The sequence below is a fragment of the Alosa pseudoharengus genome, unplaced genomic scaffold (genome assembly GCF_046254945.1).
Source record: "Alosa pseudoharengus isolate Yale_2024_CS ecotype anadromous, Long Island Sound unplaced genomic scaffold, YU_APseudo_1.1 YU_APseudo_1.1_scf_19, whole genome shotgun sequence".
In the NCBI taxonomy this organism is placed as follows: Eukaryota; Metazoa; Chordata; class Actinopteri; order Clupeiformes; family Clupeidae; genus Alosa; species Alosa pseudoharengus.
In genome coordinates, this window is record NW_027468657.1 from 34,588,171 (window position 1) to 34,612,748 (window position 24,578).

A 24,578-nucleotide genomic window follows, 5' to 3' on the forward strand; every position below is an offset into this window, starting at 1 on the left:
AAAAAAAGCTTAGAATTATTCAACAAATTATCTGATGTCATCTTAGTTTCATGTGAATATCTCTGAAGAATGAGGACATTTGACACCTACATGACTTTATGCCTCAATGCAACAGGAAATCCTGCTGTATAGGGGACCACTAAGAGCTCCTTGGAAAAAGAAGGCTCTACAAAGAGTTAAATACTGGAGTGCAAATAATTGTGGCACAGATGTTTTTGTTAAAAAAATATATATATTTCTTTAACCCTTAAGAGGGTTTTTGCTCTCAGAATAGATTTTGTTCTGTTTTTTTGCTTGTTTCTTCCAGGTTGGATTTTCCCTCATTGCTTAGTGAAACTAAGAACATATTTTTATACCTCTTTTTAATTATCTTTACCAGGGGTGCCAATAAATGTGGAGGGCGCTGTATAAATCTCCAGGGGTTCTTAAGAAATGGCTTCATCTCATAAGGAAATGCAAACAAGGAAATTGCTTTGCCAGTGTAAGCATCTAGGTGCTCTTTGACCAGTTTTAAAGCCCTGTTGTTTTACCATCTACAATATATCCTGCTGAGGTGTTCATTGGAGACATTTTGTGGCACACACAAATCTATTCCGCTCTGTATGCAGTTTCCTTAAAAACACAACAGTTCAACACAATTTGGAGGCTATGGTTATTGATTTACTAAGGAGGCAAAGTGGAAAACATAGCCTACATTAGGCTCCCTTGAACTTAATTTTCAAAACCATGACTAAATAGTCAATTGCCTTTACAAGTTTGTAAATTAATTTGCTTATAAATCCCATCAGAAATCTAGCATTGAGCTTGAAGCATAATCACATAATCTCACACTCATAATCACATACATGGACATATCTCTGTTCATCTTGGATTGCTAACTTTCCAAATGTAATGCTTAGGAAGTGGTTTTCTATGAATTAGTTAAAGAAATGAGTACTACAGACTAATGAGTGTTTAGATTTTCTGTCAAAAGGGTAGAGAAATGTGATTCACACATTGAGTAAGCCACTGTCGCCACCTATTGGCAGAAGTTGAAGCAAGTTACATTTCAATTTTGGTATGCATCATATCCTCATAGAAGCCATGTTGATATCATCTGTGTCTAACTGGTGTTAACAGAAAGTAGGGCTGGGCCATAAATTCAACTGAAATGTCTGAAATACAAGCTCAACTTGCCTCAATGAGTCATGTCTTCTGCTACCCTTTCAACTGTGACATCTGGTCCAGCAACAAATACAAACAAAATGACATTCCACACAGGATATGGTTGTTTTATTTACACTGGAGTTGCATTGGAAGCAACATGTTTCCCCCAGTACATTTCTGAAATCAAGGATGATAAAAAATATACACATTGCAAAAGACAAATGTATCATTCAAGAATAATGCTGTATAAAAAGAGGGAAACAAACCACTTCTTCTGCTGTGCTTCCAACCCTTACAATGGATTTTTTTTCCACCTTGCATACTAATATTTGACAAAATCACCAGGTGAAGTCTTACAACTTTAATGCAGAAAAATATGACGTGTGCAAGATTAATATATTCTTTAATCCAGGTTAGCAAAGCCGCTGGAGCAATAATACTACTCCTGTCAAACAAATTATACTTCATATTTAAATAAAGCATTGCATCAGAAAAGGAAAAGTGTTTGCTTAGGCACCATGTTAAAGTTCAGCGCAACTTCAACACCATGGCAGAAGAGGAATTCACCAAACAACTCTGAGTGAAATCACTAGATAACTATCAAGAAAACAGAGTTCTGTAAAATAAAATAATTATGCGACTTGCTGTAAGTGTAAATTCACATATTGTATGGAACAATGCAAGGACTTGCTACTCTAGTGAAACAAGAGGGGTTATGTGGGAAGGACAATTCTTAAACCACCCAAAGACTCATGTCACCACTGCTGAAATGTTTGGCAAAAGGGGATAAATAAACACACAAGAAAGATACCCTGTTAGACTCAGCCTTGGGAACTGGGATGGACCCCATTACCTTGCTTTAATCGGACCTGGAAATTATGGCCATATTCATTCAAGACATATTTGGCACTGATGTGTGAAATAGCCTGCACATACAAAAGAAGGGGAGAGAAGGGAGCGGAGAAGTTGGTGCAAGAGAGTGCATTTGTTTCAGTCTTTTCATCAAGTGACACGTGGGAAAGGGAGGCTAACAAGGGTAGACCGGCTACCTACAACAGGCGGGGTTGTGAAAGATGGAGACCAGGGCTAAATGTTTAACATTGCAGGCCATTAAATTATTGAGTGTTACATAGTTTGGTTCGTAAGGACTGATTTTTTGTGTGTATGTTTGCTAGTGTCAGAAGCCAGACGGTGTAAGGATGTTCATGTCCCGGGGTTTGAGTTTGTGTGGACGAGGCAGTGCCTTTTTGCCTTCAATATCTGTGATCTCTATCTTGGGGGGGTTGAAGCTGGTGGGGTCATCCACCCTCAGGCTGACCTGGGTCTTCATCTCTTCCAGTGTGCTGGACTTCTGAACCCCAAAATAGGACTGGAGGGTGAAGCCACCTGTGAGGAGGAAGGCAGAGAGAGTCAGCCAGAGACATGGTTTTCTCCTGTGGAAAAACCCACTATGGGCAAAAGTGAGCACATGAGATAAAGCTATGCATTCAAAAAAGCCAAACACAATACACAGGACCAATCACAAGTGAGTAAAAAAACAGACACACAACCTTGAGCCCTATCTTATGCAGAGCGCCAGGCGCAACACAAATGTCTTTGCTAGTACGAGACAGACCTTGAAATGCAGAACATGTGCACTCTGCTTGTTACACATAGACATGTTTCAGTAAAGCAGCAGATTCAGCAGATCGTTGCATACACTCGGCAAATCTGTCATTATAACAGCACATCAGTGTAATATAACGCGCAATGGTCCAAATACTCCTGGCTTTTAAAGGGAATAGGAGATGGCACATTCATTGGTTTACTGTATGTTGCACCCAATACAAACACAAGTACAACCCTTCTGAGCTGTCAAAATATGGTTATAAACATGCTTTGCCACAAAAACAGACAAAAACGTGAGATAAGTCGAGCTATATGAAGTTATTATTTTGCTGTCACTTTGTCTGTTTTCATAAGCCAGAAAGATCGACACCAATGGTACTGTGTCTCCTCTTTCATCTGATATGCTTGCCATATCTATGCGTTCACGGGTTCGCGAGTAATTCAAACAAGAGTAATGGGTGCGCAGGTTTTAATTTCATGATTTTTTATTTTCATACTTTAACATACAGACAAGTATGTGGTCTCGTTGGAAATCCCCACTTCTGCTCTGTCACGCAATAACGGTTTCATCTCACTGCGATGAACAGTTGCGGAGCAATGTATGTAACAGAGAAGAAAGGGTGTGTTTTTTGACGCACTTTGCGTCAATCGGGTTCTAAGGGTTAAAATCTCACGTACCCCCTGGAGTGCCTTCACGTACCCCCATTTGAGAACCACTGGCTTAGAGCACCTTTAACCTACCATGCATTAATAGATTAAATACATGTACACACAAACAATTTGTGCTCAATGAAACAATCTCTGAGCTACCAGATGAGGTGGAGTCTGATCCTGGGTCAGTAGAGGACTTCTGCACAACGGGGCGCGAGGAGCCAAAAAAGCTCCATCTTTCTCCGCCGCCTGAGCCCTCGTTCCCGCCCATATCACTGCTGCTGGTGCTGATGTTGCTGCTAGCTTCTGCTGAGGGTGTAGACAACGCAGGACTCAGGCCAAACCAGCTCCTATGAGGCAGACAGAAATAACACGCAGGTATTAATGAGCATCACACTGATATCCAGGTGACATGCTAAATTCATACCCAATACAGATATCAGAGCTTGGGTATCCTGAAACTAAAAGAGTCCCATTTTGAGCTGCGAGGGCAGAGTATACCACCATGTGCTGCTAATCACCATTGCTGCTTGAACCAACTCCGCTGGTATCAGGTGATACAGTTGAGATACTGATAAGGCACAGAACAAGTTTGATATGGCAGCCTAATAAATCTACATAGTATGTTGATGGTGCATTTCCAACTGCGGTGAAACCCCAATGTCTGGTGAAAAAGCCTTAGTTCAGTCCTGTATTATGGCTTTAAATTAGCAGTAGTTATTCGTCTTATTCACCCGGCGGCCAGAACGTAGCCAGCGAACCCTTCTTCTTTTTCTGTGAGCTTTTTTTTTTTGGCAGTTTGCAAACAGAGTGCATTACCACCATCTGCTGGACTGAAGTATGATGGCAAGTGTACCCTGTAGCCTCTTACTATGAAACTAAGTTTCCCTCATCACAAAGTCTGATTTGGTCGCCAGCCTTTTCATTTATCTTCGTTCACTATCTCGCTGGCCGCACACACTCACTCACTGACTGACGTCACGCTCAACTTTTAAAGGAGCCGCACATACTGGTATTTTTATGAGCTTTGATATTAGGGCTGTAACGATTTACGATTCGAAACCGAAATCGCGACATTCATATCCACGATACTGTGTCGCGGCAGAGAATGTCTAATAAGGGGAGAACTGCCACTCTCGGAAAACTTCCGGTTTCTGAACTGGTTGCAGTTCCTTCTGTGGTTCCACATGAGGGCGCTCGTCCACGAGTGCAGAATGCATGGAGGTCTATGGAGCTGTACCCCTCAAAATCCACTTTTCTCGGGATATAATTTTTTTTCAAGTAATTTGAGTATTGTATTCGAAAGGGGAGGCAAAGAAAATACACTTGGTTGAGTATTATATTTTTTAAAGTCACTTAATTGTTCTAAAAAGCCAAATGTGTCAATGACATCATTCATTAGCACAATGCTAGCGTGTTATGTGCAACAACGACCCAACCTGTAAGAAATCAAAAGGACATAAGTACTCGTTCATTCAACTTTTGACCTATAACCCATGTTGAAGCTATACAAACTACAATCAAATCTGAGATTTGTCAACGACAATCAGGTGAAAGAGACAAATTTAGCCGTCTAGCTCCATTGACTCCCATTCATTCTGCACTCATGGCGATCGCCCCCAGTGGAACTCTGGTGGAACTGCATCCAAAATTCGGTACAATGGGACTTAATACGGAGTGGCAAGGCTCTCCGTAGACGGGCTCTGGTCGCGGTGTGAAAAGGCAGAATCGCGACACACCCTTTCTAGTGTTTCACGCAGTGCTTTGCAGCTTATGCGGCCGCAAAAGCAACCCACAAATCCCGCTTTACTTATCGGTAGCCTACGTTGTCCAAAAACAAACAAAATAAATAAATAATAATTTCATACCTCTCCTTGCTTTCATTGTAGACTATGTGTGCAACTTTACCAAACAGTATAGAAGTAAACCCCCTCTCCTTGCCCCGCTCTCTCTCGCGCTCCCTCCCTCTCCTGCTCAATGAACACGCGCGACTTAAATAAAACATTCACAATCGTGAAAGCAAGGACGCATAGACGACTAGCTAAATTACTATTAAATCCGCTTAGCATCATTAGCATGCTGCACATATTTGTTTAAAACTCTTGCATTTAAGTTGACTGATCATCTCAATACCAACGTTTCCCAAAAGGGCCTGTCCCAAGGAGAACAAGTATTACCTTAAAACTTAAACACACATGGGGAAACTGAACAGTCCAATCAGTAGACTATGATAGGCTAAGCTATATGCTACTTTGTTTACAATATTTCCAGGCTTCAACCAGACAGCTGAATTAAAGAGGTAGAGTTGTAATAAAAAAATAGTAGGCCTAGGCTATAGGCTAATCTGCATAAAGTGTGCTGTCATAAATATCAGTCATTCAGAAAAATATTTTTATATAAGGATATAAAATAATAGATATATTATATTGTAATCCTCTGGTGTTCTAAGGGAGGCTATTAAAATGTTATTTTTTATAAAATGTCTAGCCCCCCCCCCCCAAAAAAAAAATAAAAAAGAAAAATCGAGATTCGTATCGAACCGTGGGTCAAAAATCGTGATACAAACCGAATCGTGAGGTTGGTGTATCGTTACAGCCCTATTTTGATATGTTGGTTTTGCTGCTGTACCATTGAGGACAGTAGGCAGCTGTCTTCCGTTTCAAACAGACCCACTGTCTGCCCTAGAGTTCGATAAGATGATATGTGACCTGATCTGACGGAATGAGTCAAAAGTCCCACATTCTAATTTTGAGATACAAAAACCATTGAAAAGGTTGAATTGTGGGGGGAAAAAATAGTCTGATTTTGCAGCTGAAATTGTATTTTGTAAATTTGAGCCAACATCTTTAGGCATCTTCCAGCTATATTGCTAGATTGCTAACAGGGGAGGGAGCATAATAAATGAGAGACGTAGAAACAGATCACAGACAAATTAGAAACACCTACGACCATTTTCCCTTTCTATTGCCATTACAGACAGAAAAGGGAGCAGTCCAATTTCAAGAGCCCAGTGCGTCCCTTTATATCATCATATATTACATATCATCAAAGTGATTTCCTGCAGCATGGCCCCTTTAAATAAGTGATACGCTTTTATTGTGATAAGCTTTTATAAGACAACACACACGAGCTGTTCATATGAATTTGGGCCCATGACCTAATATTCATGTAGGTGTTCATCTCCCACTTACCTGCGATTGACTTTTGGGGAGGAGTAAGGGCTGACACTAGGTGTGACTGAGGGGGTAACAGAAGGGGTACAGGATGGGGTGCCACAAGGGGTGGATTGTGCTGATGTTGTAAGCTTGTCCTCCTTGAAGTCCCCAGCAGGCATCTTCAACTTCTACAAGGCAGAGGGTAAACATATAACATTACCAACGATTTATCTTTCTCTTTTGGCAAACACTTCCTTGTTATTGATGCACCAATGATGTTCTTCTAAATGTGTCAAGGCTAAACGCAGGGGGTGGGGTGGACTGGGGCAAGAGTAGCTAATGAAAACCACGGGAACAGAGTTTGGCAGGAGGAGTATGGCAGGTGGTGCTCTGAGCTAGCAGAATGAACTGGGCAGGCCACTAGATAAAGATACTGCTGAACCTTATACCCACGTCCTTAAATAACCTTAGTTGGGAAATCAATCAAACGCCACTGTGATGCCTGTTCATCAATCTGATATCATCTGCTCACAGTTACAAACTATTTAACAAACAGCATTATAAAATAAGCAGAACAAACGGCATTGTCCGTATTTTACGACAATGACCTGCATTTTCGCTCCTGACAAACGGCATTGACCTGCATTTTCGCTCCACCCTATTGGCTACCCCACCATGGGCTACTTGGTACCCCATCATCATCACAGATGGCAGGTTGGCAGTAGAAAAAAGACAAGGGTGAGCATGATCAAGCATCCGTACCAGTGCAAATGGAGCTTTTGACGTGATAAAATATTATTTTCTGTCCAGTCCTATTGCCCTGTCCGAGGACTAGTTCTGTGTTTTGCTAACTGCCAATAAAGACATCCCAGTGTCCATTCTTGAAAGAACACCAGAATGTCAACATTGACCACCACACAATGATTTTTACAGGCTCTACTAAATAGTTTTTAAATCTGGTTAGCATTATAACCACGCTGCGCTAATGTGTTAAAAACTGTTGCATTCAAGTAAATTCTGCAAACCTACCACCACAAATAGAATTCAATTCTGTGGGAAACACTGAAATCAGCATAATGAAAACATGTTTTGTAGGGTGACATAGGCCTAGTAGATAATTTAGGTAGTATTCTTTTTTTTCAAGGCAACTATTGCAATTTTTCAACTTCTTGTTAATACAATGGCATCAAGCATAAAAATATTCAATAAAATTGAAAAATATGTGTAGGCCTAAGTCCACAACATAGCATGGGTCATTCCACGTCAATTCAACCAGGGCCCACGCACTTGGGTCTCAAAAAATTCTGAAAAAATTACCAGGTGTACCTAGCCTAGAAATCTAGACGCACCCTAGCGGCAGCAAATTAATTTGCTCAGCCTGTACGTCTAGTATCGAACCATAGGAATTTCTATTGGCTTAACACCGTGGATGTTGTCCAATCACAGCACTCTATTTCGTTAGAGAGTCTTAAGGCGGGCTTAACAGGATAACGACAGTCCTGCGACGGTGAACAACAAGGAAGGTGGCTATGGCGAACGAAGAGCGGTTGTTTGAATCGGCGTTGGCGTCAACTTTGGAGGAGTTGGACTTGTGCTTTTCTTTGAAAGTAGAGCAGCACAATGCATTTAAGTCATTCCTTTCGAAGAAGGATGTATTTGCCGTTTTGCCGACCGGATACGGATATGATCGTAGCGCTGGCCTATTGCATGCCTAGGCAGTTTGAAAGACAATTCTCTGCCTGCCCCTTGGATTAAGCAGGTGAATGATTCGATTCCAGACTATACATTTCAATGATATAGGATGGCCCGCCAGGCTAAGGTGTACCTATGTTACCCAGGAGAAAATACTTTTATGTAAGGTCAATACTTTCCAAGATACATCCAGTTTTACAGGGGGAGGGAGGTGTTGATTTTGTTCGGCCTCTTTTTTTTTGTCAAAGTTCACAAGCCCATAGCACAAGAACTAAACCATGTAGGAAGCTCCAATTTTACATGCTGGTACATAATAGGAATAGTATGTAAAATCGTCATGTTTGGTCTGGATGACCCTGCATGGTCACAGCTGTCCCTCAAAGTTGAGTCCAAATTTTATTGGAGTTTTTGGCTGGGCTCTGTTTACGTTACGCTTTTTAGGAGCAACTCCTAAAAATAATGGGCGTGTCACTCCTAACTTTAGGACTCCTCCTGGAACAGCTTAAAAGAAGTCGAGAGGACTCCTAACTCACTAAGACCAGAGACTTTCGAATAAGGAGACACAGCACTCCAAAAATACTCCATAGAAATGCATGGGGCTAGTTTGTCACGTGGCCGTTGTCTACACATATCCCACCCCTTCCTCGGCAAAACGTCGACATGTGAATACATTGAGCCAATCATGTGGTGTGATGTGAGTACATTGAGCCAATCATATGGTGTGTTGTGAAGACATCGTGCCAATCATGTGTTGTGATCTCGCCGCTGGAGCAAGATTGGTGTCGTGAAGCCTTGCGCACGCGCAGTTCGACCCAAAGACTGTGCCCGATGAGTGCCCATAAAATGTTGGTATATGGCCGCCGAGTGGAGGGACTTGCCTAAAAGGACTTTGCTAAGACCTATTCACAAACCCTTTTTGTGGCATTTCACGTTGCGATGTTTTGAAATGCGTATGCGGCTACAGGAGCTTCCAATCGCGAGGGAACAATTTTGCATTGTAGGCATAAAAGGGATGCAATAACGCCACCAACAACAACCAAAACTACTCATTGTCAACATGTAAATTAAATGTAATGTTTCATTGTGAATCAAATTAAAATGTTCTCCTCTTTGCAAACGTAGGCATAGGCTATGGTGACAGGTTAATTTAATAATGTTGCAAAGATACTGGATCAATCCGCATGTTTCATTAGGCTACTAGGCTATTTGTTTTGCCTTACTCTTGATTCATTTAGGCTAGGCCTTTTTATTCAGTTATTCATCATCTTCCGTCCTTGTGTAGCGCATGCATTCTCAGACCTGTCACCTGTCACTCATCATCGTACGGGAGGTGTTTGGAATCATTTCCGCGTTACAATCATCAGCCAATCAAGGTGGTCACTTCAGTCAAGCTTGTGCATGAGTAATCAGTAATCGTCCGACCGAGGGGGGGTTCTGGTATCGGTTGCCGTCCGACCTGGGTGGGGGGGTTATGGTGTCGGTCCGACCGGTGGAGGTTGGGGGTGCTGGCGTCTTGTTTGTGCGATACACTACAGACTGTGTACATTTAACAATTATTTAATAAACACTGCATATTAAATAAATAACCAGCTTTTCAAGCTATCACAAAGTAATAACACCAAACAAACTATACAACAGTATACAAATATTTCAAAATATTTGTGTAATTTGTGCAATTTTAACAAAGATTATTACAAACTATAGAACAAGTGCAAAAGAAAGTGCAAAACAACAAAATGTGCAAATGTGATCAGTCACTACTTATGGCAGAGCTGACAACTAGCATCGCTACAAGCCATCCTCCTTGGCTTTAAAAAAAAATGTCAAGGGCCCTTTGGTAATTGCACTGAGAATACAAAAGTATATACTTATACTGTTTTACTATTGGACCATTAATACCTATCTTCATGCAGGCTGTCAGACTGTTGCCCTGCAGCCTGTTCCGCAAGTCCTGATCTATGACACCGAGAGTGAATGAAGTTTAGATTATTTTTTAGGTTTTGTGTAATATGGATGGAATTTGAGCGCTGAGCGCTTTTTAATTTAGAGGCCGGAGCGGCCGCTCTGTTCTGCTCCAATACCGCTCACACCACGAGTCTGAGGCTTGCCCTAAACCCACCCAGAATCCATATCTTCCTAATAAAACCAAGACTGTTAAATTTCAAAGATATTGGCCATAGTAGCCCAAGTTCGTGGATGGGGATGGAGTTAGCTAAATCATTTAGAAAGCATACTCGTAGCCACGGGCGGGCCTAGGCCCGTCTATTTGTCAGTCTTGCCCGTCCGATTAGAGGGCTTGCCTTCGTTTAAGCTCACCATCTTAAAAAGACGCGCAAGTCAACACTCCACTTCCTGCTCCAGTGAAATCACTCCATGCTCGCTCCAATTTAAAAGAGGGAGAAATAATCTACAAGACGAATTGTCACCTTAAACAGAAAACTTAAATCCCAAAGAACTAAGAGCAACGGCAATATATTTCACTCAGAACATTTATTTTAAATGATAGTGCAACACCGATAGTGCAACAACAAACACGCTTTAATACATAAGCCTAAAACTAAAGGGATCAGTGGGATTAATTGCCTAAAGAATACAGGCTTAGCATCCAAGTTTTACTTTAGCCTTCTACTTGATATGAAGCATATTCAAATTGCTCACGTTTTTCTTTGCTCTCTGTCGCACACTCTCATGTTTCCGTGAAATGTGTCCACTTAGATTCCAAAATTAATCTTTACTCACTGAAACTGTGTCACCACATGGTTATTCTTGCTCTACATTGTTAGTATTTAGTTTGTAGGAATAGTACACTTATGACTTTCTTTTCTAACAGTAGCGTAGCCAGAAATGTTCAAATGGGTGGGCACAGAAAAAACGGGTGGGCAAAGCGAATCTGATTGAACATAAGAGAGGCCTAGATTAGATACGCCTTACCATACAAGCATCAATCATGGGCATGTTATATTTCTGACATAAAAGAGGAATTTATTGAACGCATTATCACAGCTGACAAATTACGCAGAAACATTTTCAACTGGAGCAAAACAATGCATGAATGTAGCTTCTGCGCGTCACATGAAACACAATTGAGACAATAGATTGACCATATGGGACAACTGCAAAGCCTTATCATAGGCATGTTACATTCATGACATGAAAAGTGAAACTTATAGAACGAAAATGACAAATTACGCGGTCGGCTAAACATTTTAAACATGCGCAAAACTGACGAACCCAGCATCGGTGCGTCGCATAAATTAAAACACAAATTGAAGCAACAACTTGACCATTGGACAATCCTACCACAAAACCTTTCTATATGCCTGCAACGTTTATGACATAAAAAGTGGAATATGAACGCATTTCATTACACCTGACAATTAAACGGAGCTGTGGCTGTTCGCGATTTAACTGATTCTTGAGAGCGAGGAGCGGGATATTTGCGCGGCTCAGCTCCGCTCACTAGCTCTGATTCGGAGGCCTATCACTTATGTAAAGATTATAAAAACTGATTATTTTTCGATTTATGGTAGGTTTCTTATTATTTTCTTAATGCGTTCTGCGGAGAAGGGAGACTGGCGTTGGTCACGGTTTGGAATGAAAGGGAGAAAACAGGACAGAGTAACATGGTGGACTACTTTTTTTTTTTGACGATGTAGTTAAGGCGGCAGGCATGTTTTGCCAAGGCGGCCGCCTTGACTGCAAATTGCTGTGGGAAACCCTGGTAATGACGTCATCCATAGCAACTAAGACTCACTCTTAGTTTAGGAGTTGTCATTTTTCCTTACTAAGAGAAGGTCTGAAAGGCTTTGTGAATAACTTTGTGGCGATCAAACCTGACCCCCTATAATAAAATAATATAATGAAAACATGGCGGCTACATACGGGAGATGGTCAGTGTCTATAATTAACAGCCCAGGTAGCGCTGTCTCCGCCTCTCTCGTTTCCCTCTACCGGTGTTTCGTCTGCTGTGTGTTTGGTTCGCTGGTGTTTCCCTGCGTAGTCTGAACGTGACGACAGGTAGAGTGTTTTGCCTTGTGAGAGCGGCCTGGTTTGGTCCTTGTCTCGGACGCTCCGTGAGTATTGCCTAGCGTTAAAGAACTGTCTTTCCATTGTTCGGCAGGTTGATAACTCCACCGAGTTGTTCAGAGTTTTGTGCGTGTTTGGTCTAGTCCAAACCGAGCTCCGTGATCGCTTTGCAATAACGAACTGTTTTATCATTGTTCAGCAAGCAATCACGGCAGCAAAGTTGTTGTTCCTGGCCTGTCGGGTCTTTTGTCTTGCCCCATTCGTTCCGTGATCTCCTTGCGCTGTAACTGTCTTATCATTGTTTGCAGGAGTCACGCAACGTGGGTAAGCTAGTAGTTTTGTGCGAGTTTGGTCCTTTGGTGTGCACTCCATTCGCTCCGTGATCTCCTTGCATTAGAACTGTTTTACCATTGTTCGCAGGAGACACGCGACAGTGCGAGGTTGTAGCAGCTGGCCCACTTCTCTGTGTTGTCCCGTGCTCTTTAAAAGCGCTCTTGTTGTTTAGTCGTGAGCGGCGCGACTTTAAGTTGAATATAGATTACATAGGCTACTGGGGAGGGTTTCCTTAGGGGTTTTCCTGGGGATTATTATTTTGTCTTTTGGGTATATTTTTATTTCTACATTTTCCTTTCCTCCGGCGCCGGCCTGCCAGTGTTTCCCATACATTGACTAATCTGTGGCGGGGCGCCACGAAATAAAAATCGGCCGCCACAGATGAATATTCTATGTTTAATTTCATTTAAATTAAATATAAGGTCAAATCCTTGCATTGCCATTGAGCTGCGCTTTTTACACACGCAGCCTTTCCTTGCCCCGCCCCGCTCTCTCTCGTAGCCCGCTGCCACTCCTCTGCATGTGCATTTAACAAAATATTCACGATTGAAGGATTGTTGTTGCCACATAGAAGCATTGCATAGAAGACGTCTGGCTAAATTGCTATTAAATCCGCTTAGCATCGTGACCATGCTGGGCAAATTTGTTCAAAACTGCTGCATTGAAGTGAACTCTGCTAAGGTCTTATCACAACATAGTAGGCTACATTGAAGAGACTAAACTAAGTTAAGTTATGAAATCAAGCAGTATCTCAAAGCTAACGTTAGAATACTGTTTGGATGTCGAATTTAGAATGCTTAGCCTACTTACAGCTGCTTGTCAATTTCATTGAAGGGCTCATTTTATTGACTCTGACACTGAATGTTTGCAAAATCCCGATGTAAATGGAGGGTGTTTTCCAAAATTCAAAAGTGCTTGTCCCAAGGAGAAGTACGAACCTTCATTTTAACTATGTAAAAAACGTTATGAATTGCATCCACACATCAGCAGCCTTTCAACTGTGTTACAATTGCAAGGGTTCCCTCAAACGTCTTAAAAGTGACAGGCACTCAATTAGATACACTACCAAGACGATCTTAATACCCCCCCCACCCCCCCGTTGTCAAAGTCAGCTACCGCCACAAATTTAATCCAATTCTGTGGGAAACACTGATGACATTACCTATGATTACACTCAGTAGGATAAATATCACAACTGGTGCTGCGCAGCGCCAATAGCTTATCATGACTTGGTGGACTGAACAGTGTTTTCCCTGTGTTTTCTTGATGCATTTCTAGCTATCGTCGGTGACGCGAGAGAACTAGTCAGAAGTTATTAGGGAAGTGCGGTGTAAGTTTAAATTAATTTGTGCGTAGTGCTGGTGTCATTCATTTATTTTACATGTCTTACAACATAAATAAATTCATTCATAGTCTAGTGAAGTCAGATATGAGCATACAAAGACTCATGTTAAGCCTATGGTAGATGCGCACTAAATGTGCATGTGTGATTTGATGCAGGCAAAAGTATCGACTGTTACTAACGAAGGTATTATAGCAATATTATAAATGTGGCGACAGAATAGCCTAACTTGGGTAGACCTAGCGTTTAGTAGCCTATGCATTTGCGGTGATAGCCAAAACTAATGTGAATCGCGGACTATCCTACAACCAAAGAAAGTAAAGGAGATTATTTGTACCTGCGTTAGCCAAATAAAGGACGGGACTGCACCCTTCACAAACCGTAAAAATGTTGGCAGTTCACTATCAGTCCACACAAACAATTCTGGTTTCCTTGCACTAGCCATTTTCGTCCTAGCCTATTCTGTCTGTTTGTATAGCCTACAGAGTGCAAGCTTTGGTCAATTTCTGTAAGAGAAACAGTGCCATCTATAGGCCTATGATATGAAGTAACGTGTTGAGTCGTGTTGAGATGGATCTGTTTGGATGCAAATATTCTTGATATGGTTCCAGGGAAGACGGAGGAAAAAAAGATCGGTTTGGTACGTGTGGACTAGCCCTTAGAGGTAGCTCAATCATGTGGAAGATTGTCTATGTTAAGCTGTGCGACGTTATTGTGATATGCAAGTAATATTAAAAGTTGTTGCAAATGAACTACATTTGATTGAAATCAGAGCAACACTGACAGGACAACAATGACAACAATCTCAAAAAAGCCCAACGTTTTCAACAATCCCTCATGTCTGATGCTCAGCAGCTTTTTGCAGTCTGGATAGATCAGTCAGTGATCTTCCATTCTAATAGATGGCAGTTTTGATCCAACTAATTTTGGTATGGTGGAACCAATCAAATAAACGTCATTTCTTGTTTTTGCCATGATTTTGCTCTTGGTACACAACTGCAAGCAAGGCTGAGCAAGGAATGGTGAAGGTGCCTTTTTTCCCTCATGCAGTTTTGTGGCACATATTTGGGGTTCCGTGGATACAATTGTTTGAATGTTTTAATGGAGAACAAAAAATGTGCTCTAAACCCAAACAGTAACCAAGGTGATCATCAATAGAAATATGTAATGATTCCACCAGGAAAGGTAAATCTGCTAAACCGGGTCATGGATGGATTCATTTGGATTTAGTTTCTACAATAAGTAACCTGAGATATAAAATATGTAAGCTTATCTCAAATACATATTTAGGAATATAGTCAAGTCAAGTCAGATTTATTTATAAAGCGCATTTAACATGCACACAGTGCAATCCAAAGCGCTCCACAAACAAGACACATAACAACAAGACAAAAGATGCTGGATGGAGCGGCGTAGTCGCCAGCGTACCCATGACATCAAGACAAGACAAATACATTTAAAAAATAACAAATACAAAAAATGCCGGACGGAGCGGCGTAGTCGCCAGCGTACCCGTGACACCAAGACATACAAGACAGACAACAAAAAAAAAAAAAAATAATAAAAAAAAAAAGAAAATATATTTTAAAAGGGGAAAAAGTGATGTTAAAATTAGTCCAATTTCCAAACCAGCTGAAAATGTCCAAGGGCAATGATGATCCGTGAAAACTGCGCACAGAGCTGTGTCTTTACAACCGATGCAATGCCAACAAAGTTCTTTAGCAACTGACCAACCCGGTGAATTCACTGGCAGTCTGTAGATAACGTTAACGTTAGAAGCTAGGCCTGCTAGACTGCAGTCTGGAGATATGGTGCATTAGATGCTTTTATGGAGATTGCTTTGGAATTTTACTAGCCAGTTACAATACCAATTCAAATGATCTGTTTTTATGAAAATCATCAAAATCTCAAAGTTTAAAGCTATTGAGCTACCAGTATGTTACTGCCATAAAAATTGGCATGCTGTATTATCTTATATAAGCTTAAAGGAACAATTTGAAGGGTTAAGAGCATGACAATGGTGACTTTAAAAAATATAAGGACCACCCTATTCTACAAACTATGCATTCCACTCTTGCAGACATAGCAGCCTGCTCCTGTCCGCAGACTAGCCTTGTACTCAGTTGGATCACCACAACTCCCTCACTGCTGATGACAAGGTGTTTTGCTCTACTGCAGTGTCAATTGTTACTCTTAAGATTAACAAATACATTTTCACGTGTAACCAGAGACTTGGGTGTAATATGCTTGGTAGGTGTGCACTGAAAGTTCCAATTTTGCTTGTCTTGCAATCTTGTTATTTAAGAACATTGCATTCTTAACTGGTAAGCGTTCCCATTGAAATTTCCGATTTAGACATTGGTAATGCCGACCTCAGAGACATTACAAATTGAACGCGTCATCGGGCTGGTAATGTTACACATTGGGGACAGTGTCTTCTGCTTTATTGTCAACCTGGTAATGGTAACTTTGTGTAGGCGGAATAACATGAGGCCCACTGCCTGCACCGCCTATGGCACCAGCTGGCTAACAGTAAATTATGGCTAACAGTAAATTATATCGGAACTCCCCCTGCGTGTATGTGTCACTTAATATCCATTTCTATACAAACCAAGACAGCGGACTCCTAAAGAAACGCAACCACCCACACCATATGTGTATCTAAATTAGCTATGTACCAAAAATGTCATTTTACCGTGACTCGAAGAGCTGTAAACAGTGTTGTAAGGCTGCGTATACACAACCGCTTGGAGCTCCAGTGGAATTTTAATTTCATGACGAGAATTCTCGGTCTAACCGTTCATGTGCCGTTGAAACGGTGTAGCAAATAGGCGACCCATCAGACCAGCACTATAACTCCGAGCGTGGTAAACAAAATCGGATATTTCAGGCAGTAAATGCTCCCGTTAAGAACCAAACCAGATTTTGTTCAAATCTACACATCTATGGCTACTAAAAATGTAAGGTTGATTTAGTAAATGTTATTTTGAAGTGTTAAAAAACATCGTTGTTTTAGAATTTCTGAACAAAAGTAGTGATAATTGGGGGTGTAGGGGGGATTGGGGGATAGCCATAACATAAACCACCCTTGGTTTTATAGGTCATACTGTAGAACGAGATTTGAATAACGTTAAATCAACGTTATTCTTCACCCAATAAACATCAACAAAATCTGTCATATTTCCCGACATAGCTGCTACCAGTATCCTATGGGATAGCTGGTCAGCTCTCCGGCATTTTCTACTCCAGGATCAGAAATGTCAGCTAGATGCTAGGCCTCCAATATTGTTGTATTGTAGCAGCTAACATTATCTGGCTAGCCAACTTTCCCCTAACGTGAACTTCTTCTTTCATAACAAGCCATAATAGGCTAGCAAGCTATTGCTAGCTAACGCTACCTATGCTACGGAACGGGTCACACTCCGTTAAATCCAAGTAGAATTAACCAACAAACACACATTCATAAACAGATGTAGATGTTTAATACGAATCTTACATTATGATTCATCATACTGAAGATAAAGCAAATCACAAACTGTGTAACGTTAAACGATGGCTAGCTATGAATGCAGCTAAAGCTAATTTGACTTAGCTTCCGTCGCTCAACGTTACGTTGAAGTTGTATCACCACAGAAATAACAACGTAATGAAAAATACCTTTTGAAATGTAGATTTGTTTGACTTTCCAGTCCAATTGATATTATATTTGTGTCCATGTTTCGACTCGTTTTCAGGTTAAGCAAGTAATTATCCAAAAAGACGTGGCCTAGGATTATGTTGAAAACAAGCTACGCAAAATGTCCTCTAGTCATGTAAAACAGAATGTGATTGGTTCTACGTTCTACACAGGGAGGCTCGTCTCATTTGAACGAGTTGCTTGGTAACCCATCAGAGGAAACCATAGGAGGAAACACGTGAAACACCCATATATAGAAGACATTGCGTAATCTGTTTACTTTAGTTTACAGGAACAGAACAGACGCAACAGGACAAGTCGTTCGGCCTGGTGAAAAAAGGCTTACCGGTAGATTTTTTATTTGATTCAAGACTTGACTTGACAATGAGCCATTCTCAGACCCTGTAGGCTACATAATTGATCTACGTCAACAATACAGGTCATGTCGTGTGTGTGTAAGCTACTTATTTATATTTGTTGTTCACGTTGATTTTTTTCTAGGAGAATCAGTCAAGTTCAAGGAAACCCATAGCCTGGTGTAGCCAACTCAATTCTATTCAGAATAGTCTGAATGAGTCTGGACGTGATTATGGGGCGTGTTTCAACCGATAGGCCTACAGGGGGAAAATGCATCTGCACACAATTCGATAGACCTGACCAACAGTGTTGGGCAAGTTACTTCAAAAGCGTAATGCATTATTTATTACTTGTTACTGTCATCTCAAAGTAATTTGTTACATTACAATATTACTGTCTTTGAATTGTAAGGCATTACACTACGTTTACATTACTTTCACCAAAATAACATGAAATATGGATTTGGTGTTCTCAATAGATCTTCATGTGTTCAATGCAGCTCATTACACGGCAGGAGGTGATGTGGTATGGCATAATGACTGAGCTAGGCTTAAGGCTAACAAAAGAACAATATAATGGTTGCAGTTATGGCTCATGGGACAATGTAGGCCCCAAAGGCCAAAGGTCACTCACAACTTAATATAGTAAAATATAGCCATAGTGCAATTGTATGTTGACTTTAAATGGTTCTCATCATTGCTGGTTGCCTTTCCTTGCACTTACAGTGGTGTAGACTTAATGCAAATAGTTTGAGAATAATGGCTACGATCTTTGTCTGTAAAAGCAGCATTTCTCAATTTTGGATTAAAAAACTGAAGTAACTTCAGTTACTGAGAATTGTACCGAGTAAAATATTACTGAAATTGTATTGGTAATGCCTTACATTACTACATTACAGCAAAAAGCAATGCATTACTGTAATTACATTACTTTTTTAATGCATTACTCCCAACACTGCTGACCAATCAGTGGAAGGATGAACGGTCAGGGTTCCCACTCTAAGTGAAATGTAGAATTCCATGACTTTTCACTGAATTTCCCTGACAAAAAAAAAAAAAATCCATGACTAACTATATAATGAATGGTACAATATAGGCCTACCAATCAATGATTTCAGAGCAGCCGCATAGCGTTCAAGAATATTTTACTTTTTTAGAGCGGGGAATGAATAAATGGGCATTGAATAAACAAAGTTAGAATACTCAAGGAAGCAGTAAAGCTAATAACCAGTACACCAGTTATGAGTGGAAATATTTATATTAATGTATTTTGCCAAGTAAATTTTAAACTGCTACAACATAATTCCCTGATATTCCATGCCTTTGCCCCCAAAATGATCAAATTCCCTGACTTTCCTTGTCTGGAATAGACTTTCCAAAATTCCATGATATTCCAGAAATTCCATGACCCGTGGGAACCCTGAACGACCAAAAACATCCTTCTTCTCGACAAATGCCTTAATCACAGCCTTTATGTTGTAAACAATAGATTGTGATAGACTGTGCACCATTGCTCATCTGTCCATCAACGTATAAAGCCCGCCCTGATTATTTGATTGGTACGGTTCTCTACTGGGCACACAATGGAGCAAAGCCAGACTGAATTTCCCGAACTCAAATTTTGTCGACAGGATTCAATTCGGGCTGGTTTCCAGGATAGGAAACCCACTGTTCAAGGAAATGGTTTCTTTTTCATTTTCTTTATTATTAAGTTCAATAATGATAATTACAATGCAGGCACAATTCTCAAAAAAAATAAATGAAAGCCTAATCCTAAAGCCCAATTCACATCAAAGATTTGCGACGATAGAGATGCAATGTTCTTTAAACCGGTGTTTCTCAACTACTGGACTATGCAGCGCCATCTATAGTGGGCCGGGAAATGTTTTAAAGTTGAAGCTAGTTTTTCAATAAAATACGAGAACTGTCTTTATTTAGTGTAGTACAATATCGATGTAATTTAAAAAGGAAATGATGTTTTATAGTAACCCCATTACATGTCTCAGTCACATCTATTAAATTAGTAGGTTATTTATTTTCGTTAACTCAAATTGAAAATCTGCTCCAACTCAAATTTATAACGCTCAGTTTGACAAGCTAACATTCTATGGGTGTGGGATAGATAAATGGAAAAATGGAAAAGTTCCTGAAGCGAAAAAATGACAATGCTCGGTCTATGTTTTACCTAAAACTAATAAGGTTGTGTGGAAATACAATCCAAATTACATTTAGTTTGAGCCCAAAGCTCAAGCGCCCAAGTGTTGAGTGTGGTTTAATGCTGTCAAATGAGGCCCTGAAGCCTTCGAAACTGAAGAGGCATCGATACAAGACACCCAACTCTGGCTGATAAACTGGTTGACTTTTAAGAGAAAAGCAAACTGAGCTCAGCTACAGAGAAAATCTATTACATCTTTGGCTACACAATCTAAAGTGCCTTGTAGCAAGACGTGTGGCACAGACCAAGAAAGCCTTCATGGTAGAGGAGGAACTTGTGCTGCCAGTTGCCATGAATATGTGCTCTGAGATGATTGGGGAGGTTGCATTGCTCTGAATTTCAGAGATAGCCGCAGACATACAGACCCAAGTCCTGGAAGGAATAAAACGTAGTCCATTTTTTTCCATAAAATTAGATGAATCAATGGACATCAGCAATGCTACATTACTGCTGGTTTTTGTTCACTATCGTTGTGGCAGTAGTCTGCATGAAGACATGCTTTTTTTCTGTGCAGAGCTACCAACACAAACCATGGCCCAGGAATGGCCTGGAGTAGAAGAACTGCGTTGGTGTCTGCAGTGATGGTGCAGGATCGGTGACCGGGAGACATAGCGGTGTCATCAGGCAGATTCTCAATCGGGCACCTGAAGCTGTGTGGACACATTGTTTCCTCCACCGTGAAAGCCACGCAACAAAATGTCACCTGAGTTAAATAAAGTGATGGATGTGGCTGTGAAAACTTTAAACTTCATGAAAAAGAATGCTGTCAATTCCCATTTTCCTCACACTCCAAGGAAAGAACGGTAGCATTTTTTTGGTTGCTGCCAAGGTTGAGGCTTTCAAATGCAAGTGGAACTGTGGAACAAGAGGGTGCAGGAGGAAAGGATGGCCATGTTTCCAATTTTGAGTGAAATACTGGAGAACATGCATTACACTGGAGAGAGCATCACTCGTGTCGTGTCACGGTACCTCATACAGCTGACATTTGCTGAATATTCCCTGAGGATCCCAGGGAGGGAAATCTGAGAAAAGTGGATTTTGGATCCATTTTCTGTGGATCAATCTGATACTGCCCTGCCCACAGATTTGGAACCACAAGTCCTGGATGTTTCAGCCTACAGCATCTTCAAATTACAGTGGGCCAATGTAGACATGAGCTCTTTCTGGATAGTTGTTTCAAATGAATACCCTGGCCTTGCACTGAGAGCTCTCAAATTCCTTCTCCCATTCGCAACTACATATTTGTGTGAATCAGGATTCTCAATTATGGCCACAACTAAGGCCACGTCCACACGAAACCAACAGGTATATTTTGTCGTACCGCTTTCACACCTTTAACGACACCGGTAAAAACAAACTTGCGTCCACACGAAGAGGTGAAACCGACATAAAGCACTGTAGTGCATATGCCAGGCCAGTTGATGGTGTCGTGACGGCGCAGAGGCTTCATATTAATTTCTAATGAAGAAACAAAAACATTCCAAAAGCAGTCGCGTGAGATAAGTAGACTATGGAAAATTCAGTTTTCAATTCAACTGTAAAACTAATAAAGTTCATTTTCAGGGTATGTGACTGCTATACATGGAATGTTTTTACGTTTTGCATTATTAGGTCTGATATAGAGCAAGTTAATGGTGTGCTTTTAACTTAGCTACAAAAGGCTGATATCGCGTGCACAGAAATCATGACGGGGAAAAGTAAAACATTTCAATATGGGGCAATTTCACGCAATAGTGTCACGTCCATAACGGCAACTAAATACCATGGCATTGTGTTGCCGTTATGGATGTGACAGTTTTGCGTGGAATTGCCCTATGTCAAACAAATAGTTTGGTATGTTCTGACAAGCAGAGTTCCAGGTCGAGTGCGGTGGCTGGGTTCAGGGGTGGGGATATGTTGTCATCGAAAATGCCAGCTTTGCTGTCTACACAGCAAAAGTTAACCGGCAGTTTTTAAAAAACCCACTCTGGAACCAGGTTTCAAAAAGATCGGTTACGACCTCCTAAAATGCCGGGGTCATCGTCATGTGGACGGGCCTTCAAGGTTAGGGTTAAAGGAGAAATCCGGCGAGTTTTCACATAGATCTCCGTTTCTGTTTCACGAGGTCACGAGTACTGTCGGTACGAAAACAAACAAAAACAATCAGTTTGTTGGGAGCATGGGAGCTCACGGACATGCCCCCAGAGTGTAGCGTTGTAGGTTCCTGTGTTAGCTGCTAGCTGTAGCAACTCAATCTAGGTAAAACCGATTGTTTTCATTTTTTTCAAAACGAAATGGAGCTCTATGTGAAAACTTGCCGGATTTCTTGTTTCAGACCAAGGCCAGGAACAGACTTACAACAACACTGGAGGCCACCCTAAGGGTAGGCCTCTCCCCCACCCCACCCAGAGTGGATCTTTTGGTGTCTGAGAGAGGCAAGCTCAAGTATTCTACTGACTGCTATCAACATGAAAATAAGTCTAACAAAAAAACAGGGTTTCTTTTTCTTGCCTTCTCGTCGAAGATAAAAATGTATTTACACTAATAAATATTATGAATTAAATGTTATGTGAAAAGCTTTATATGGGATATTAAATTATTGTTTCGCTGTTTATGTTGATCACAGATTTGGATTTAATTATTTTTCATTTGTTCCTTTGTTCATTTTATATAACAAGTAAAGTTAACCAACTAGCTGATAAGCCAAGCATCAGTAAAATGATCTATTATACTTGTTTTGAACCGTTATGCAGACACTGGTCTCCTTCAAAACCGAGTTAATAAGTATTTATCTGCCTCCCTTTACTTGGCCCAAACTCTGACCTGGTGCCTCTGTTGGACTGAGTGAGTGACAACACAAACACTGTGTCACAAACGCTGTTAGTTAAAAGTGTTCTAAAACCTTATAACTGTGATTGTTACGAAGCCTGCTTCACATCCCAGACAAAGTCCTAGGAGAAATAACTGGGCAAGTTTACTCTAACACTCTACCATTTGAAAAGACTGAAGGGGGAAGTCCCCCTCCCCTTTCTCAAAATGCTACTGGCATAGAGACATAGTATTAGGTAATTTAACTTAAAGGTGTAGGTAGGCTATAGCATGCAGACAGGACACCTAAACACCAAATGCATGCTACATAAATTATTTTAATGGTATTGATATTAATTCAATATAGCTAGTCTGTCTGTAAAATTTCATATTTCATACTCTTTATGGTGATTAGGCCATTCTTTACTGACTTAAACATTTTTGTTCTCTTTATTGTGATTTAATAAACTTTATAGACTTCAACCATATTTATTCCTTCTGGGGTCTTTTTAACAATGAACTGAGATTAATGTAAGAATTGAATAGTGATTTTGTGGCCTAGGAGGGAACACCCAGTGATACCCTTGGTATCGCACCATTACATTTTAGCATACAGCGATGTGGTCAGGATACATACACTGGTATGCCATGGTCCACCTTACCAGTGACCGCATCGTGGTCCGCTTGATCACAGAATTTGTAGTTTACCCATCTCTTTTTTCACCACTACACCCCTGACTACGTTGTAACTCCTGTTTCTAGAAAGCGTTGTTGTTTTGTGGTTGTTCCGTAGTTCAAACACTGCAGTGTTAATGACGTCAGGCTATGATGGTAAAAGTTAGTCGTGCACATTTACTACAGCATCGACAGCGCTACATACATAGAAATGATTGAGAATGCACAACCAATTTATAATCAATGGAAGAAATGTTTTCTGTCGTGTCCCAATATTTTCTTAATTTCAGCCTCTGCTCATACGCAGGCGTGAATGACTGGATGATGCGGATGCAGCTGTGTTTTAACACCAGTGTACCTCGGTCGTTCCACACCTGCACTCAAAATGAATGAATGTAAACGTTATAATAAGTGAAATACTCAGTTGAAGAGTGTTCACCTATGAATATAGAGGGTCAAGGCAAACTAGTGCAATTAAAATGCTGACAACCGCAAAATATCCATGAACAACGCAACAACTACTAGGCCTACTCTCAACCTGTAGCTCCAACCACTAAACTTTCTACCCATATTTGCCATTTAGCGGTCGATGTCCCGTGTCACTTGGCTCAAGAACCAATTTATCCCATTGTAATGAAGTTGTTATATCCATGCATAGCTAACCTCTATGGTGGAAAACTACTTGTATTGCACCTTGTTGCAAGTTGTGTGGTTCAGATAATCTATTTTTTTCTAGTGATTTATTACTTCACACGTCAATTGCATTTTGAATACTTGTTAATACTATATGAAATAAACAGTTTGGTTGTTAATATTGAATAATTTAGTAACAAATCCAGAGCTTCAATATTTATTATTGTTTTACTTTTTATATGTTAGGCTTATGTGCCCCAACCTGGCCATCCCATCAAAATTT

The 24,578-nt window shown here is 40.7% G+C and overlaps 1 protein-coding gene across 1 annotated transcript in view; it reads right to left on the minus strand.

Moving 5' to 3' along the window:
* Positions 1 to 1,255: 1,255 nt before the first annotated feature.
* Positions 1,256 to 24,578, minus strand: part of LOC143132801 (putative monooxygenase p33MONOX) — a 36,399-nt gene continuing 13,076 nt past the window's right edge. The window contains exons 6-8 of the mRNA XM_076292595.1: positions 6,597 to 6,748; positions 3,565 to 3,755; positions 1,256 to 2,532 (exon numbers count right to left, since the gene is read on the minus strand). Of these exons, the coding sequence (XP_076148710.1) occupies positions 2,324 to 2,532; positions 3,565 to 3,755; positions 6,597 to 6,748 (552 nt within the window). The 3' untranslated portion in view covers positions 1,256 to 2,323. The remainder of the gene's footprint in view (positions 2,533 to 3,564; positions 3,756 to 6,596; positions 6,749 to 24,578) is intronic.